The 18,172-nt window shown below is 44.0% G+C and overlaps 1 protein-coding gene across 2 annotated transcripts in view; it reads right to left on the bottom strand.

Moving 5' to 3' along the window:
* Positions 1 to 18,172, bottom strand: part of LOC139308504 (ras GTPase-activating protein 4-like) — an 88,772-nt gene continuing 70,600 nt past the window's right edge. For both annotated transcript variants that reach the window (XM_070932078.1, XM_070932079.1), the window contains 11 exons: positions 17,970 to 18,034; positions 17,742 to 17,854; positions 14,603 to 14,795; positions 13,753 to 13,890; positions 12,742 to 12,886; positions 11,585 to 11,754; positions 8,480 to 8,617; positions 6,062 to 6,197; positions 4,622 to 4,742; positions 2,899 to 2,954; positions 1 to 1,062 (listed from right to left, as the gene is read on the bottom strand). In XM_070932078.1, the coding sequence (XP_070788179.1) occupies positions 926 to 1,062; positions 2,899 to 2,954; positions 4,622 to 4,742; positions 6,062 to 6,197; positions 8,480 to 8,617; positions 11,585 to 11,754; positions 12,742 to 12,886; positions 13,753 to 13,890; positions 14,603 to 14,795; positions 17,742 to 17,854; positions 17,970 to 18,034 (1,412 nt within the window). In that variant the 3' untranslated portion in view covers positions 1 to 925. The remainder of the gene's footprint in view (positions 1,063 to 2,898; positions 2,955 to 4,621; positions 4,743 to 6,061; positions 6,198 to 8,479; positions 8,618 to 11,584; positions 11,755 to 12,741; positions 12,887 to 13,752; positions 13,891 to 14,602; positions 14,796 to 17,741; positions 17,855 to 17,969; positions 18,035 to 18,172) is intronic.

Genomic DNA, 18,172 nt, shown 5'->3' with positions numbered 1-18,172 from the left:
TTTAAAAAAAAAGAAGCTTTATTGTACATTCAATGTTTTTGGGGTCTTGAAGGGACAGAGGATCAAGGATAAAAAATTGTGAAGCAATTTCTTCTTTCCTCACCTTCTATATTATATTAAGATCCACACCTTCATTTGTCTTACTGGATGACCCCTAGCTCTCCCCTTGTCCAAAAAATATGAATTAGACAGAGGCACCACTTTCTCTCTCTCTCTCTCTCTCTCTCTCTCACCTGGCTCAGATCTTTCAGCTGTGGATTTTGTATAATCTTTGAGCAGTTTGCTGCAGTTTTATGGTGCTCCCAAAAGTTCAAATCTGTTCTAATTCAGGGCAGCTCTTCTATGCATCAGAGCTCAGAATCTGGAAGAAACATTGCTTCTTCAAGAAATCCATTGCTAGTGAAAAAGTTCTGTTGTAAGATGGGAAACGGGACTTGCTACTTCACAAGATTCAGGCTGTTTGCTTAATGCAACACTGTATGTTTTTAGAGCGACGTAAGGAAAAGCCAGAAGGAAAGAAGATGGAAGAATGAAAGGCACAAAAATTTTACCCTACCAACCCCCAACAGAGTAACTGCATTGTTGTTGTATATTATCAAAAGCATCATGAGATCGAGAAACCCAGTCTTTTTTTTTAAAAAAAAGAATTGTCCAATTCTGGTGGATGAACAGAGATAAAAGAGCCAATCTCAACGATCCACAGAAACTAGAGACCGAACAACTGAATTACAGAAGAAGTCCCAAAAGAAAGTTTAGGACCTTCCGAGCAAAGGGACAGTCCCTCCCATTACATCTCAGCGGACAAAATTGCGTCCAGAGTGTGTAGTTGACATTCTGGGGACGTAGTAACCATTCTGCTTAAACAGGGCAAAGGTGGAGCCTGCCCCCGAAATGATTTGTGTGTGTGTGGGGAGTGGGGGGGGAGTCACGTCTGCAGTTCCACCAAGTGATTCTGACTCTGCTGGGCCACGTCAGTGGACTTGGAAACCTCCTTTCGATACATTTCTTCTAAATCGTGTAGTATCTGGAAAAGCCTGAAAGGGCGGTCAGCATTTTCTGGATCTGTAGCAAGAGAGGGGGAGAAGATGAGAGGGAAGGTGAGCTAGGAAGAGATATCCAAACAACCCACTAGTCATTAGATATCTGTTAGGAAATGATAATTAACTAACTAGTTGGGTCGGCAATATATAAACCCTCAATATAGCTTTAAGACTATATTGCTGTATTGCATCATACTGTGTCCTGATTGGTTTGCTCTGTAGCCAATGTCCTTAAGAAGAAGCTTGATACATGGTTTGTTTCTCTTCTCTGATCATTATTGCTCTGTGCTGATCGTTACTGCTCTTTGCTGTGTTTGATACTGTTTGCAACTATTTATTGTGTATGACTACGATGACTGGTAAGAAGACTTTGTTATTGGATTATTCCTGGACTATTGTTTCTATCTTCTGTGGACTATCTACTGCTTTATCTGTGTATGACTTGAACTGTTTATTGGACTGTGCCTTATTACTATTTCCTGAAAAGTAAACACAACTCACTGTATCTGTGTGTTGGCTGTGTTTATTCGCAACTGCTCTCAATCGCTTTCAAGTGCACACCTTGCTACTCAATGGGTTGCTCTGCAAATTCCTTAAAATATCCCTAAAAGAGGACAGCTGTGATATGTAGAATAACCTTTTTTCTATCAAGGACAGGGGTGAAATTCAACCGGATCGGACCGGATCGGGCGAACCAGTAGGGACAATTTGAATCAGTTCACCAAACCGGTAAAAATCATCCCGGTTGGCCCCGCCCACACCTGCCCGGTCACCTGGTTGACGCTCACCTCTTCCAATCACTCGCTTGTCCCTTCCGGCCGCTCAACCCATCTACCCCTCCCTCCCGGGGACTACCTTAAAGGAACAGGCTGCAGCAGCTCTGCTGTGAATGGAAGGAGAAGCATTCACTAAGCATTCACTATGACCCCTTCTCGTGCTCATACACACATTTTTTCCTACTGGGTTCTGTGGGCGTGGCTTGGTGGGGGGGTTCATGTGACTGAGTGGGCGTGAGTGACATTGAGTTGGCCACACCCACTCAATCACAGGACCCCCCACCAAGCCACGCTCACAGAACCAGTAGGGAAAAAATTTGAATGGCACAACTGATCAAGGACTATGTTTTCTTAGAGCTAATCTTCTGGAGCAGCATTGCAGGTGAGGCTGAAGGAAGCAACAGAGTAGGGAAGCTAGAAGCGGGCAGAGACACACATTCTCCCACTGACGTCCTGCAGGGGTATGTGGGAAAGACCTTGGGAGAAGGAGGGAAGAGATGCTGCCTTGGGGTAGGTCCAATAAGAGACAGCATATTAGTTGAATAGTGGGCAGGGCAAGAGGCTCAGAAGAGACCATCCTTAACCTCTCAAAATGTAAAGGAGATGGGGAAGAATTGTACTTGCAAGATTCTGTTAATGTATCTTTACAATAAAGTAGAATTAGCTCATCTGGTCATGTTTTTCTATCTGATCTACCTGGCAGGGCTGACACCAATCTTTCAATTCACTCTACATATCTATAATATAGCTATTATATCTATAAATCCATGTCATGATAATATAGATACTAATATATGAATACATATATCTGTCCACCTCTGTTAAAGGTGTTGTGTGGACCCTGACCATTATGAACCAAAGCAACCTCAACCCAGCCTTTCCATTTCAACCATTTATTATTATTATTATTATGGTTTGTGGAACAATCAGCAGGATGTTTAGACTGGAGTTGGCATCTTTATCCACTTATCTTATTATTATTTAAAGGTATTAGCTGCCCAACTCTGCCTAACAATGGATTCTGGCATTACATTTAATAATAAAATTAAATAATTAAAATTAAAATTAATTAAATTGTGTACCTTCGCTCTGATATTTTTCACTTTTCTCCAGAATTGACAATTCTTCATACTTTTCCCTTTGGACAGTAAAAAAGTAGAATAAGATGGAAGTTAATAAATTATTCAGCAAACTTCACAGTTGGATGCATTTTGTAAATAGCACTGCAAGAAAAGGAACATTATACAATAATCACTTCAAAACTTCAATCGTTTTTCAGGTTTAAGAGAGTGTGCTGTCAGACTGGAAAAAACAGTAACTTTAAAAACAACTTTAAGAGGGCTGGACTTCAACTCCCAGAATTCCCTAGCCAGAATTCCCCTAGGCTGGGGAATTTTGGGAGTTAAGGTCCACCCCTCTTAAAGTTGCCACGTTTGAAAAACATTGCTTTAAGCTTTTAATTTTTATCATCTATAAATGTTTCTTATCAGTTGGTTTTACTAAAATCCACTTTAGGATTGCTTTCTCTGAAAAACAGACAACATGTTGTTTGCCTTCTCATCAGTGTAGTCATATAGAGCACCTCTTTACAGCATTTCAACCCTAATTTAACTGCTTTCTTTTTCTTTATAAATCTTGGTTGCAAAAAAGTTCCACCCTCGGCTGCATGAAATCATAACCTCAATTTCCTAAATGCTAACTTGTGCAGAATATAACAGAATAACAGAGTTGGAAGGGGCCTTGCAGGCCATCTAGTCCAGGGGTGGGTTCTAAATTTTTTTACTACCGGTTCTGTGGGCGTGGCTTATTTTGTGGGCGTGGCTTGATGGTCATGTGACAATTCTTTAGGATTTAGCAGAGGTACTGGTCTACCAGGCTTTTAACTGCTTGCAGAGCTGTACCGGTCTACCCATTTATTTTTGCAGGCACCGGTCTACTCATGTATTTTTGCAGGCACTGGTCTACTCATTTGTTTTTGCAGGCACTGGTCTACTCATTTGTTTTTGGAGGCACCGGTCTACCACCAAACTGCCTTTTACCACTGATCAGCTGTAGGGTGGCTCTTTGAAGCCCCCGGCAAGAGTTTAAACAGTTTTTTTCCTTCTAGCCAATCAGCTGGGACTGGGGTGGCGGGGAACGGGGGGGGGCAGAACCGGTTTGGTGACGTCATATCATCACCGCTACCGGCTCAGCAGAACCGGGCCAAACCGGGAGGAACCCACCACTGATCTAGTCCAACCCCCTGCTCAAGCAGGAGTCCCTATACCATTTCTATCCAGTCTCTTCTTGAAAGCCTCCAGTGATGAAGCAACCACAATTTCCAAATGCAAGCTCTCCCATTGGTTGATTGTTCTCACTGTAAGGGAATTTCTCCCTAGTTCTAGGTTGAATCTCTCCTTGATCAGTTTTCATCCATTGTTCCTTGTCTTGCCTTCAGGTGCTTTGGAAAATAGGTTGTCCTCCTCCCTGTGACAGCCCCTCAAATATTGGGAGACTGCTATCATGTCACCCTTGGTCCTTCTCTTCATTAAACTAGACATACCCAGTTCCTGCAACTGTTATTCATATGTTTTAGCCTCCAGTCCCCTAATCACCCTGGTTGCTCTTCTCTGCCCCCTTTCTAGAGTAGTTGATTGAGGATGATTATAGTCTAATAATTGGGGTTATTTCATGGCAACTACACAGCCTTCTTTTAAATGACTCATGTAGCACCATCCAGGCCCATGAAGAATGAAAAGCCAAAGTACCCCCGTTTTACAAGAATGCTTCAGCATTGGGAGAGCAAGGCATGGTCGGTCAAGTCACCTCATTACTTCTTGAGTTGCAAGCAGATGCTGGAATATCAGCTGAGCCTCCAAGTCAGGATCCAAGGGATCGTTCCATTCCCGCAGAGTAACTCCATGCCGAGTTTTGTCACAACCAAGACCTTCAAAGCAGAGAAGGGAGCAGTGAAACCATTCTGTTCCAATTTTGGAGAATTATCTTGCTGACAAAGAGACCTACATAGTTCCAAGCAGAGGTGGGTTTCAGCAGGTTCTGACCAGTTCTGGAGAACCATTAGCGGAAACTTTGAGTAGCGTGGAGAACCGGTAAATACCACCTCTGACTGGCCCCGCCCCCATGTATTCTCTGCCTCCTGAGTCCCAGCTGATCAGGAGGAAATGGGGATTTTGCAGTAACCTTCCCCTGGATTGGGGAGGGAATGGAGATTTTACATTATCCTTCCCCTGGAGTGGGGTGGGAATGGAGATTTGACAGTATCGTTCCCCTACCATGCCCACCAAGCCATGCCACACCCACCAAGCCATACCCACAGAACCAGTAATTTGAAACCCACCACTGGTCCCAAGCTATAGGTCAGAGGTCTTCAAACTTGGCAGCTTTAAGACTTGTGGACTTCAACTCTCAGAATTCTCCAGCCAGCATAGCATAGCTGGCTGGAGAATTCTGAGAGTTGAAGTCCACAAGTCTTAAAGCTGCCAAGTTTGAAGATCTCTGCTATAGGTAGTCCTTGACTTAACAACTACAATAGGGGCCAGAAAACTCATTATTAAGTAATGTGATTATTATGGGAGGCATTACATGACCTTATTTTATGACTGTCTTTCTATGATTTGCCATAGTCATTCAGTGAGAATCCCAGAATCTGCCTTATGATCTTCTTTGCTGGCTTTCTCATTGACTTTGCAGGTGGGGAAGCAAACAGCTGGGAAGGTTGCAAACGATGATCATGTGATCGTGGGACACGGCAACTGCTGTAAATGTGTGACAGTTGCTCAGCATTTGAATCACGATCACGTGGCTGCAGGGACTCTCTGATGGGCCGGTCACAAGTACTTTTTTACTCCTTGCAGTCCTTCCCTTCTCTTCCCCACCAATCCAGTCAGAACTGAAGAAGCTTCTTGGATGAGAAGCGAAACATCTTCAGAGAAAAACCAGAAAGTCCAACTGACTCTTGAAAAAGCACCTTTGGGACAACCATGACCTAGATGACTGAGAATTTCCATAGACATTTAGTTCTGGGAAGGACCATCGTGATTTTAAACGGTTGGCAAGCGAGTGATGGTTACACAAGGATTATCTGTACATTTTTCTTTTCTATAGTTTTTCTTTTTTTAAAAAAGCTATATCTTGATATATATTAACATAAACTTACAAAAAAAACCATTGTCATACAAATTCCCACACCCAGAAATATGGGAGAAAAGGAAGGCAGTACAGTAGCATTGCCAAAGAATGCAATACCTGCTTTGTCCTTTAGGTGGCAGCAGCTCCATTTGTCTCCTCTGAAAACTCCTGGGTGATAGGAGCATAGCATTCCCGCGTTGTTCCCACAGACTTTCCGTAAGGCTGAGAGCCACTGGCTCAGCTCGTTCACACACTGTAAAACAAGGCAAGGCAGAAAGATGTCAATGCCATGGATTCTTCTAACTGGATATATCCAGGGCCTTTAATAACATATTCCCCCTTTCTCTGCCCTACATCTAGGGCAGGGGTCTGCAACCTTAAACACTCAAAGAGCCATTTGGACCCGTTTCCCACAGAAAAGAAAACACCGGGAGCCACAAAACCCTTCCCGTGCCTACTATTTCTTGAGCGGCCACAAAACTAGCATATGTAGTTGAATTAAACGTTCTGTTTTCTTCTGAAACTTTTCTTTTCTTGGATTTATCCATGGTTGGCCTGCTGGGGGTCGAAAAGTTCAATAAATCACATGCCAGTGGGTGTCGCACACTGGCCGTTGTGACACATATTTTGAGTGACAGGAAACCGCAGCAGAGGGGTGAAAGAGCCACATGCGGCTCCAGAGCCGCAGGTTGCTGACCCCTGGTCTAGAGAAACAGATTCTACAAGGCCCAGGCTGTGGGTTTTGCAGTGCTGCATAACCCACACACTTGCTTGACCAGGGAAAACTGCAAGTCAGTAGAAAGCAGCGTGGACATAAAAGTCAGGAAGCCAACGTTGAGCTACTTTCAATTCCCTTAAAAGATACAGACCTTCAATCTTGTTCACTGTGACATTCGTACACAAGAGAATAGAAATATAACAGGATGCTTGAACCATAGTTAATACTTAAGCCATGCATATTAAAATTAACCAATGATGAAATGCAAATACAGACCAGATTCACACCTGATTCATTTATTTTCCAAATTTTCCATGAAACCGTTTGATGCAATGGTTTCACGGTCTAATTAAATGTCAATGCTTAATATAGGTTCTGTCAACTGCAAAACTGATTTAATTGACCCAACATTCAAAGATGATTATAATTAGCTAGAGACAGATCATTTCTTTTTGGGGGTGGATGGCGTTAAATTAATTTAATAAACTCCTTTCATGGTATGTAAGCTACTTACTGGAGGGCTACCTGGCTTTGTTATCAGTCATTATTGAGACAAAGACCTAGAGAGGAACTGCAAAAATGGAATTTCTTTTGGCACTCTGTCTCTCTGGTCATTTGTTTTCATCTACTGCAGTCAAACCTTTCCATGGTGGTGTTCAGCCTAACAGAAACACCATCAAATGAGTCATCCCAAATTAGCTATTGGCTCACAGAGCTGAAATTATTGAGGTTAACCCTAAGCCTAACTGATGCCTGGATCGGTCAGGCCTGGAAGCCATCTTTTGCATTGGGCCTTCAGGCCGGCCATATTTACTACTGGGGGAAACTGGGAGGGGGATTGTATGGAGTATGAGTGATATATAGTCATAATAACATTCCTTTCTCCGAAAGTCAAGGACATCTTGCCTTGCACCTGGACGGATGAAACTGGGAGACATCTCCAGTTGGGACGGTGCTTTGATTGGACCACATGATGGACTTGTGGGTGCTGGGCAGGGACTTGAACTTTCTTTTGGGTGGGGAAAACCTAGAAGCTTTCAGATTTGGGTTTTCCCAGATGTGCCAGTATGACATCTCTAATAAAATGGATCTTTGAGGAAACTCAAGTTTCAGAGTCTTCTTTCATTGGGGGTGTTACTTGGAACCCTGACATTAACCCGAATCTCTTTTAAAAATTCAACCAGCTCTCCGAATACCAGGGTGCTGTCTGGGGTCCTGAGCCCTGAATCCCGACCCAAAACCGAGCAGCATGAAGACTCAGGGAAGATGGGACAGGATCATTCTCACGATGCAAATAAGGCCTATGCTATTGTTAAATTCTCATAAAAAGTAAAGTATCTCTCAACTTAAATTCATCTCCTGGTGAATTCATTGATACATCCAAATACTTTTCTTGCAGCAGAATGAAGTTAGCTTCCTGCTGTCTTGTTTGGGGACATTTTGACTATAGCCTGAGATTTCCTAGTGGTTTCCCTTCCAGATATTTACCAGACCTGACTCTGCTTAGCTTCTAAACCTAGACAAAGATGCCCAGGTAGGTGCTACACCTGTTGGGGCAAAGTATCAACGGGGTGCCTTTTTTTCCCCCTTAAAACATTTTGATTCCCTTGCATTTTATTTGAAAGCATCTCTCAGTTTTGCAGATGTGAGAAACCTCTGGATTCTATGTATTTATTTGTCCGATTTATATAGCTGCTCATCTCCTAAAACAAGTGGCATGTTGTATCTATCAATACAACTTTTGTCATGGGGTCACCCAGATGAATTCTTGCTCCTCCCTTCCCATCCGAACAAAATGTGACTTGTTGTATCTTCACCTTGCACTGCAGGTAAGCTGTGTCTTCTTGCCCAGCATCATTAGTGTAGATGATCTGCATGACATGGGAGATACCAAAACTCTTCTCCTCTACTTTCTCAGCTGCCCGGATGCTAGTCAGTGGCACAAAGGAGCTTTTCTGAAAGGAAATCCCATAAATATACATTCAAGAAACCTTGAGTCAAATGGAAACCAACTTTGTCTCGCATTTGTGAATCCAACCAAATGCTTCCAACAACCCTTTCCCCTAGGAGCCACTAGTATTCTGGAGAAGAGTGTCTCTAATCATGGAGATTCTATATCATCACAATAGGTAATACTTAAAAGTAGAGCTTTCTTCCTCCATGAATTTGACAAATCCTCTTTTAAAGTTTCCCTCAAATGGAAAATACTTAAAAAGGTAAAGGCAAGGGGTGGGCTACTGGGGGTTCAGAAGAGCCTCTAGCTAAGATTCTGTGCAATTCGGAAAACCCCCAAATACCACTCCTGGCTGGCCCCATCCACCCTGCCCTGCCCTTACTAGGAGTCACGACGCCAGTGGTGGGTTGCCCCCGGTTTAGACTGGTTCGCAAGAACTGGTTGTAAAACTGGCGGGAGGCTCCGCCCAATGACCCGGACGTCATCAGAAGTTATCTGCCCATGTGGGCACGATGCAAACCGGTAGTAAAGGTAAGTAGAACCCACCACTGCCCCATGCAGCCTGTTTTGGATGTAGGTAAGTGCAGGGCATATGCCTACTTACCTTTACTACTGGTTTGCAACGGGGCCACGCACATGCGCAGAAGTGTTCTGATGATGTCGGGGTCGGTGGGTGGAGCCTCCTGCCCGTTTTACTACCGGTTCTATAGAACCAGTTCGAACTGGGGGCAACCCACCACTAGTGCGGAGGCTCGGGGAGGGCAAAAAACAGGCCTACCAGAAGTTCGGGAAGGCTGAAAACAGGCCTGTTTCCAGCCTCCAGAGAGCCTCTGGCACCTGGGAGGCTATTTTCACCCTCCTGGATACTCGAGGAAAGCCCCCAGACCTCAGGGAGGGCAAAAACGCCCCCCACCGTGGTGCAGGAGGTCAACTAGCCATGCCCACCATGGCCACACCCACCCAGTAACCAGGCAGAGAACTCCTTGCTAAAATTTTTGAAGCCCACCCCTGGGTAAAGGCAAAGGTTTCCCCTATCCAGTCATGTCTGACTCTAGAGAGTGGTGCTCAATTTGATTTCTTAGCCGAGGGAGCCAGCGTTGTCTGAAGACACTTCCTTAGTCATATGGCTAGCGTGACTATACACCGAGGTGCACATAACATCTTTAACCACTGAGCCACCATATCCCCTCAAACACTTAAAGCTATCCCCAAATCACCGCCACCAAAAGCATTAAGTGTGGCTGTTGGCCATTCAGAAATGTTCTTCCCACTGTTGTTGAAACTTGTACTATTGGGCTGACATATTCCATTGCTAACAATCGATTACATTCTGAGCTTGCTTGAAAGTTATTCTTCTTCAGCACAATAGCAGCCGGTGCAAAATCACATCATGAGTTTCATAGCCAAGACTTGTATTCAAATCTCTGCACTCCTAGTCCAACATTCTTAATACTACATTGCTTCAAGGGCTTCCAAGATTTGAATATGTGCCATTAAGTTGTTTTTGACTCCTAGTGACTACGTAGATAGATTATATCCATAATGATCTATCCCTAACCTGATCTTTTAAGTCTCCCAATGGTGCCCCCATTGCAGTGATGAAAGCCACTTACTTCGCTACCGCTTCAGGAATGGGAGCGCGTGCACCTCTTCTGCGCATGCACAGAGGGTCACAAATGGGACGTAATGACGTCCTGGCGGGTGAGCAGAGCCTCCCGCCACCAGTGCTACCGGTTCACGTGAGCCGGGTAGATCCGGCCGGATTTCACCACTGCCCCATTGCCACTGCACCTGAATTCAGCTCAGCATCTTCAACTTCTCTTCCCTTCCACCTTTCCCAGAAATGGTACCTTTTCCAGAGAGCTCAATCTTCACATAATAGCAATAGCAATAGGACTTGGACTTATATACAGCTTCACAGAGCTTTACAGCCCTGTCTAAGCGGTTTACGGTATCAGCATCTTGCCCCCACAATCTGGGTCCTCATTTTACCCAAGGATGGAAGGCTGAGTCAACCTTTTTTTTTTTCTCCATATTTTTTATTATTAAATTTTTTTTTTCATACATAACATACATGAATCATAATATATAATATATAACAATATACACAATACAAACAATCAACGAGTGTTCCCCCACCCCTCGGGATCATTCCTGCTTCCAAAATCTTAAAGCTTCTTCTGGTGGCGGTATCCCCCTTCCTCCAGAAAACACATATATTAGGAACTGTTTCCAGATTCCATTGAATTCATTTACTTTCATTATGCCCCTCCTTACTTTAATATTACAAGTCAATTTATCATTTATGGCAATATCCCATACTTCCTTATACCATTCTTCCGAACAATAATCACCTCGTGTCTTCCAGTTCCTAGAAATCATTAACCTTGCTGCAGTCAACCAATTTGTTATCAACTCTTTAGTCTCTTTTTTACACTTTATATCTTCCAATAATGAGAGTAATGCTACCTTTGGTGCCTCTTCTACCTTTATTCCTACAATTTCTTCAATCTCCTTAAACACCATCTTCCACAATTTTTGCACAAATTTACAACCCCACCACATATGTAAATACATTCCTTTTTTCCCACAATCTCTCCAACAGTTATCTGAATAGTGCTGATTCATACTGCTTAATCTAACCAGAGTTAAGTACCACCTCCATACCATTTTGTCAATCTTGAGGCAGTCAGGATCAAACTCCTGGCAGTGGGCAGAGTGAGCCTGCAATACTGCATTTTAACCACTGCACCATCACAGCTCTAATGTGTCCAAAGTAGGATAATTTGAGGCTGGCCATTTGGTTGCTGCTTTTGGGGAAGAGACCTAGTTTCTAGGATGACTCACTAGTCTTCCTGGGCACTCCTTCCTTGGACTCCCCAAGTTACAGAGGGTTTCAAGAAAAGTGATTTCAGCAAGGACAATGGCCGGAGCTTCTGGTAGTAGCCAATCTCTATTCTTTACCTACCTTGGAGTTGGGTGTCTTGGCGCAGGTGAGAGCCTCGTGTGTTAATGAGAAATAGAACTTCTTGAAGGAGAACGAGAGGAGAGGCCCCTTGCTTCTCGCCTTGTGGATGAACAGGTACCCTTCTTTTACAACCTGAGGTTGTAGGGAGATGGGCTTCTGCAGGTCTAATTCTGTAATATAACATCCGCAGCAAGTGAACGCAATATACATGCATATGGTTTTGAATGAGCAGGAAATAATAACAACACTAGTTATTATAATAACACTAGTTATGAAAAGAAGGACTAAGGGTGACATGATAGGAGTGTTCTGATATCTCAGGGGCTGCCACAAAGAAGAGGGAGTCAGGCTATTCTCCAAAGCACCTGAGGGCAGGACAAGAAGCAATGGGTGGAAATTAATCAAGGAGAGAAGCAACTTAGAACTAAGGAGAAATTTCCTGATAGTTAGAACAATTAATCAGTGGAACAACTTGCCTCCAGAAGTTGTAGGTGCTCCAACACTGGAAGCTTTTAAGAAGATGTTGGATAACCATTTGCCTGAAGTGGTGTAGGGTTTCCTGTCTAAGCAGGGGGTTGGACTAGAAGACCTCCAAGGTCCCTTCCAACTCGGTTATTCTATTCTAGTAATAACACAAGTTGGCAGAGAATCATGAGATACAATCTGCTGCCTTCATTGCTAACCTCAGTCCTGCTTATATATAATCTGTGTTCTGGCTTGTTGCTAACTGGGAATCTCCCTGCATGGTGTCTTACTCAAAGTCATTAGTGAAGCCACCCGGCTCTACTGCCCTCCCCTCTTTGGATGATACCAAGGGTGGGAAACCAGGCTCATCCATAGGAGTTTGCTATTTTGGTGCTCAACTTGGTTTTTTGTCCTTGGGATACAAGCTCTGTAGCTTTTGTATATGCGTGAGATATCGCAACATATATACAAAAGGATTGTAAATCACTTTTTTCTTAGGCTGACATAACTCTGAACTGTCGTTAAACAAATGGTCATAAATTGGGGACTTCCGTACTAAGAAAGAAATGGGATTAGGCGCTAAACTTCAGATGCCAGTAAACTACCCTCTGGCTGATGGCTCAGAGAAAGCACTCGGCTGCTTGCAGTAACCAGAACGTTTCTTAATTTGTTTGGCTTTATCAAGCATTTACCGTCTTTCTCCTCAATGTCAATGAGCTGCAGGATGAACTGCTTCATCTGGGCAACGCCGCGTTGAATGGTGGCTTGCAGAGGGGCCATCCATGCTTCCTTGGTGCGGCTGATGCTGTTGTCCATGTTCCCCACGTTTTGGACAGCCTGGCCCAGCGGAAAATCAGAACAAGTTACTACAACTCAAGAACAAGCTTCACCCAGATTGAGAGAAAGCCAGAATGGTTTGCAGTGAAGAGAATGCTGGGACTCAATTCAATGCCTGGAATACACTACCTGACTCTGTGGTTTCATCCCCAAACCCCCAAAATTGTAACCTTAGACTGTCTACTGTTGACCTCACCCCATTCCTAAGAGGTCTGTAAGGGGTGTGCATAAGAGCACTACCATCCCTGTCCTAATGTTTCCTCTACTTGTATCTATTTTATGTATTCAATTCATGCTTATAATTATATAAGTTACCTAATACGTTCTTGACAAATAAATAAATAATAAATAAATGAAGGGGATTGAGTCTTAAATAGCCACCTAGTCCAATACAATCAGGAGTCATGTTTAACTCAAGGGGAGAGGAGGGAAGGGGGAAGGGAGTGGGGAGGAGGAGAGTGGGGAGGAGGAGAGGGAGAGGGGAAGGGGAGAGGGAGAGAGAGGAAAGGGGAGGAGGAGAGGGGAACGGGAGAGGAGAGTGGGGAGGAGGAGGTGGAGGTGGAGAGGGAGAGAGGAGAGGGGAACAGCAGAGAGTGAGGATAGGGGAATGGGGAGGAGGAGAGGGTAGGGGAGGAGGGAGTGAGGAGGAAAAGAAGGAAAGGGAGAGGGGAGGAGGAGAGGGGAGGGGAGTGGGGAGGAGAAGAGGGAGAGGGGAAGGGGAGGGGGAAGAAAGGGGAAGGAAAGCAAGATAAGATGACATGAGAAACTAGAAAAAAGAACAGGGACATTTGACAAAAGTCAAAAAAAGGACCCCTTTTTGGACATCATCAGGCTATTAAGAGCATCTCTTCTGGGACAGGTCTTACCTTGGCTAGCAGAAGCAGAGCCCGGCTGATATGAGCATCGGCGTGCTTCTCCCGTAGGTGGAAGAGTTTGGGGGACATAATGGCTGGAGAGAAGAATCGTAGGCAGAGGAAGCTGGTGATGGCAATGAATTTCACATTCTGCAAGTGCAGAAGGATAGAGTTTTTGAAAAGGGATGGAAAGAAACCAAGGACAAAAACAATCTGACAGGCAATACCAAAATCTCTCTGTTTGGTGTCTCGGAGAAAAGGAGAGTGGTAAGAATTATTTAACCAATAAGATATTGGTTAAAAACACCATCAAATCCCTGCTGAATGGGACTGTAAGATCCTGCTGCTTTTCTTGCCACAAGTTGCCTTACCTGACAAAGAAGCGGAAGACTTACAAAAGAATTTGGAATTACAAAAGAATTACAAAGAGTTTACAAAATTATAATCCCACATTCCCGGAGGGGGAGCGAGATTGAATTAGAACAGGGATGTCAAACACAAGGCCCTGGGGCCGGATCCGGCGCATGGGGTACTTAGATCTGGCCCATGGGGCCACCCTGGAAACAGCAAAAGACTGATTTGCAGTGGTTTTGCCAGCGAAAATGGGCTCCCGAGCTCCGTTTTCACTGGCAGAGGGTTGCAGGAGGCCGTGGCAGCCAAAAACAGAGCTCGGGAGCCCGTTTTCGCTTGCAAATCGCTCAGGCCACCACAGGCGCTCCCGATATGAGTGACATTGAGCTGGCCACATCCACTGGCCACATCCCCCATCCCCCCCGAGGTCAAACACAACCTTGATGCGGCCCTCAATGAAATTGAGTTTGACATCCCCTGAGTTAAAGGAGTCTAACTCTGCCCAACTGACCTGATTTTTCTCCTCAGGGAACCGTTCTCCAACTCTCTTGAAAAGGAGCTGAAAAGTGGCCCGGATGACCGGAGGGCACATTTTGGCAGACCTGGTGATGGTGTTGAGTAGGTCGGTCAGATACGACTGAAGGAGCTGGCCGCTATGCTGGATCACCTCACTTTCACTGTGGATCCGGTGAAGGCTAGAGCACCTGGAGCAAGAAACGAAAAATCACCAAATAACTCAGAGCTTCCCTGTATGCCTTTCAACAGCCATCTTGGATTACCAAAAATGCAGAAGCCAATCAGAGTGATGTCACAGTCAAAATGGCTGTCCCAAAGGTGCTTTTTTCAAGAGGCAACTGTACGTTCTTTCTTTTTCCTTGAAAATGGTTTGCTTCTCATCTAAGAAGCTGCTTCAGTTCTGAGAAACTGAGGAAAAACAAAGAAAGTCCAGTTGCCTCTTGAAAAAAGCACCTTTGGGACAACCCTGACTTGGATGCCTGAGAATCTCCATAGACGTTCAAAATGGTTGCTTCATGCCCTGAATAATCCATCAGTTTGCTGGAGAGTAGCGGGTGAATGACTTATTACATCATTAGAATCGGAGGAGGCTTTTTAACTTGGTGTTTCTCAACCTTAGCAATTTTAACCTGAGTGGATTTCAACTCCCAGAATTCCTCATGTCGGCTGGAAATCTGATATATGTGTACATATATATATCTATATCTATCTGATATACATATACTCCTGTAGCTACATACACTTAAGGAGAAAAATAATGCAGAGAAATTGCTAATTAATACTGACTTTTTGGAAGAATAGGAATTGACTACTTAAGAAACAATGACACAATTCAACATACTTACCAGAAAAGTAAACAGGCTAATTAAATGTGGGGGAAAAGTCTTTGCTGGTTCATGCTAGATAGATTGGTATTGTCTTACCAATCTATCAATCAATCAATCTCTGGATGCACTAGAAACATGATAGCGCTCTCTCTCTCTCTCTCCCCTCCCCCCACTCCCTCTCTCTCCTGTCCATCCATCATCTATCTATCTATCTATCTATCTATCTATCTATCTATCTATCTATCTATCTATCCATCCATCCATCCAGTGGTGGAATGCTACTGGTTTAACAACCAGTTCGGTGAGCGTGCACGCGCGCCTAAGGCGTTTGCACATAGCACTGAAAATGGAGCATTTAGAAGCTCAGCTGCTTACCTTCCAAGTCAGCAACAGTAAGTATAACAGCGGGGGGCGGGGGGGGGGCGGGGAAATCAGTTATGCCGCATGACTGAGATGAGCTACAAAGCAGGAAATAAAGGACAGGATAGAGCGGGGGTGGGTGGGTGGGGCCAATTGATTGTCAGCGCTACCAGTTCGCCTAAAACAGTCTGAACCGGCTGAATTCCACCTCTGTATCTATCTATATCTATCTATCTATCTATCTATCTATCTATCTATCTATCTATCTATCTATCATCTATCTATCTATCTATCTATCTATTATCTATCTATCATCTATCTATCAATCTATCTATCATCTCTATTTATCTATCTATCATCTTTCTATGTATCTATCTATCTATCTATCTATCTATCTATCTATCTATCTATCATCTATTATCTATCTATCTATCTATCTATCTATCTATCTATCTATCTATCTATCATCTATCTATCTATCTAATCTCTTCCATCCAAGAAGATAACCAAGAATTCTGTATCATTCATTCTTGGTTCTACAGAGCCACTATAAATGCTGTGAAGGAAGCAAGGCCATTCCATATTCAAAGTGTCAGCAGAATACTCAGTGTAACTTGTCTACCAGCCACAAAATTCAAATGTTCTAAAATTATGTTGCCTGATACATGTTTTCATCCCAAACACCCCAAGCAACAAGACAATGAGAATCACCTCTAGCAAGCACTAGGATTCAAGACCCACTTTATTTCCTTGATAAACAGGTCAGGTTTTTATTATGCATAATTATATAAATCCTCCAGACTTTGCATTTTTATCCCTGAACAGCATCCAGGTAATATTGTGGCCCGCCAGCTGCCAGCAGAGCTGGCAGCAGACTCGGACAATGAGGAGGTTGGGGAAGAACTTGGGCCTGTTCTGGAGCTTGGGGAAGGCTCTGCTGGATGCTCAGTGTTGGACACAGAGCTAGAGCCAGGACCGTCTGGCATTTCCCAGCCAGAGAGGCAGCTGCCTTTGGAGTCAGAGATGAGTGAGGAGGAGGAACAGCTGGGGCCTGTTCCAGATACGCGTATGCGCAGAGCAGATAGGAGAGGTGAACAACAGAGGACAATGAGCCGGCTCGGGAAGCAAAACAAAAGTGGATGCTGACTGGCCCCTTCCTGGCTGGGGAATAATAGGAGGAAAGGGGAGTGGTTTGGTTGTCGCAGACAACCGTTTGCATTTCTGGAAAGTTTGCCCGTGTGTTTCATGCAAGAAAGACTGCCTTGCCAGAATGGAGGTTTGTCTATTTCTCTGTTTGAACTGACTTAATTTGCAGCCTCCCGGCTGGGAGCTCACAACCTTGCATTTATCATAACGAGCTGGTAAGGACTATTGTTTCAGTTAACTTCTTGCAGGACTCTTGACTGGACTTTCTGTTGGTGAATGAGGTTAATTCCTAGTGTGTAAATAATGAGGGTTTTTTCTTTGCAGGGAGTCTGTTTCTGGCTTCTGCGAAGGCTGTGTCAGAACAGGTAAAGAATGTGAATGTCTGACACTGACAAAACTTTCCCTCAGTTGTCTTAGGCACTAACATGCTGGCAAACCAAGATTTTAAAAAAATCTTCTAACCTAAAATATATTTAACATCAAAAATGGCATATTTCAAAGAAACACATCAGCATTATTTCGCAGAATGCATTTGGGAATCAAATCAGCCATTTTTGAAGAAATTGGGATGGAAAATAACAATCTTGGCGAGCAAGAGCCCCCATCTACCACCCCAGTTTCCATTCTGGTAAATGGGAGGGTTGTGATTGATAATGCTCATAAGGGCTGCCATTTTGTGAAGGCACCCACAACCACTTCTCAAGGTTTTGTGTCCACTGGCTCAAAACTGGCGAGGCCCTTGACTATAAGTCTCTCCTTCACAGAGAGGCCTCTCCACTGTTGCTCCTTCCTTCTTCCTACCCGATCTCCTTGCTTTCCACTTTGCTGGGATCTAGTTCAATGTATCTCTTCTCTTCAAACATTCGGTTGATTGACGGCTTAAGGATTCGATGGAGGTATTGCATACCTGCTACCTACAGAGTCAGAGATTAGAGGCACAGCAGCAGATAGTGAGCTTCATAATCAGAAACTGGTAGGAAGAGCCTCCCACCACCCGTCATAGAAGGAAGGCAGCATCCCACAAAATACCTTCAGAAATGACTCCATAGACTTAGAAGCTAAAGAGTTGCTCCGAAACAACGTGTTGGGCTCAACTGAAACACAGAAAGTGATTTATGATCGGTCACTGATCTATACACCCTTTCAACCACTTATGAAGAAAAACAGGATGACTTGCTATCTACTGATTACATTTTGACCCTTGAAAGGGTCAAGACATCTTTCATTGGTTG

Source organism: Pituophis catenifer, unplaced genomic scaffold (assembly GCF_029215685.1).
Source record: "Pituophis catenifer annectens isolate HBS135680 unplaced genomic scaffold, rPitCat1.0.hap2 SCAF_1, whole genome shotgun sequence".
Classification (NCBI taxonomy): domain Eukaryota; kingdom Metazoa; phylum Chordata; class Lepidosauria; order Squamata; family Colubridae; genus Pituophis; species Pituophis catenifer.
The sequence above is the reverse complement of the archived record's forward strand: the minus strand, read 5'-3'. Positions and strand labels throughout refer to the sequence as shown.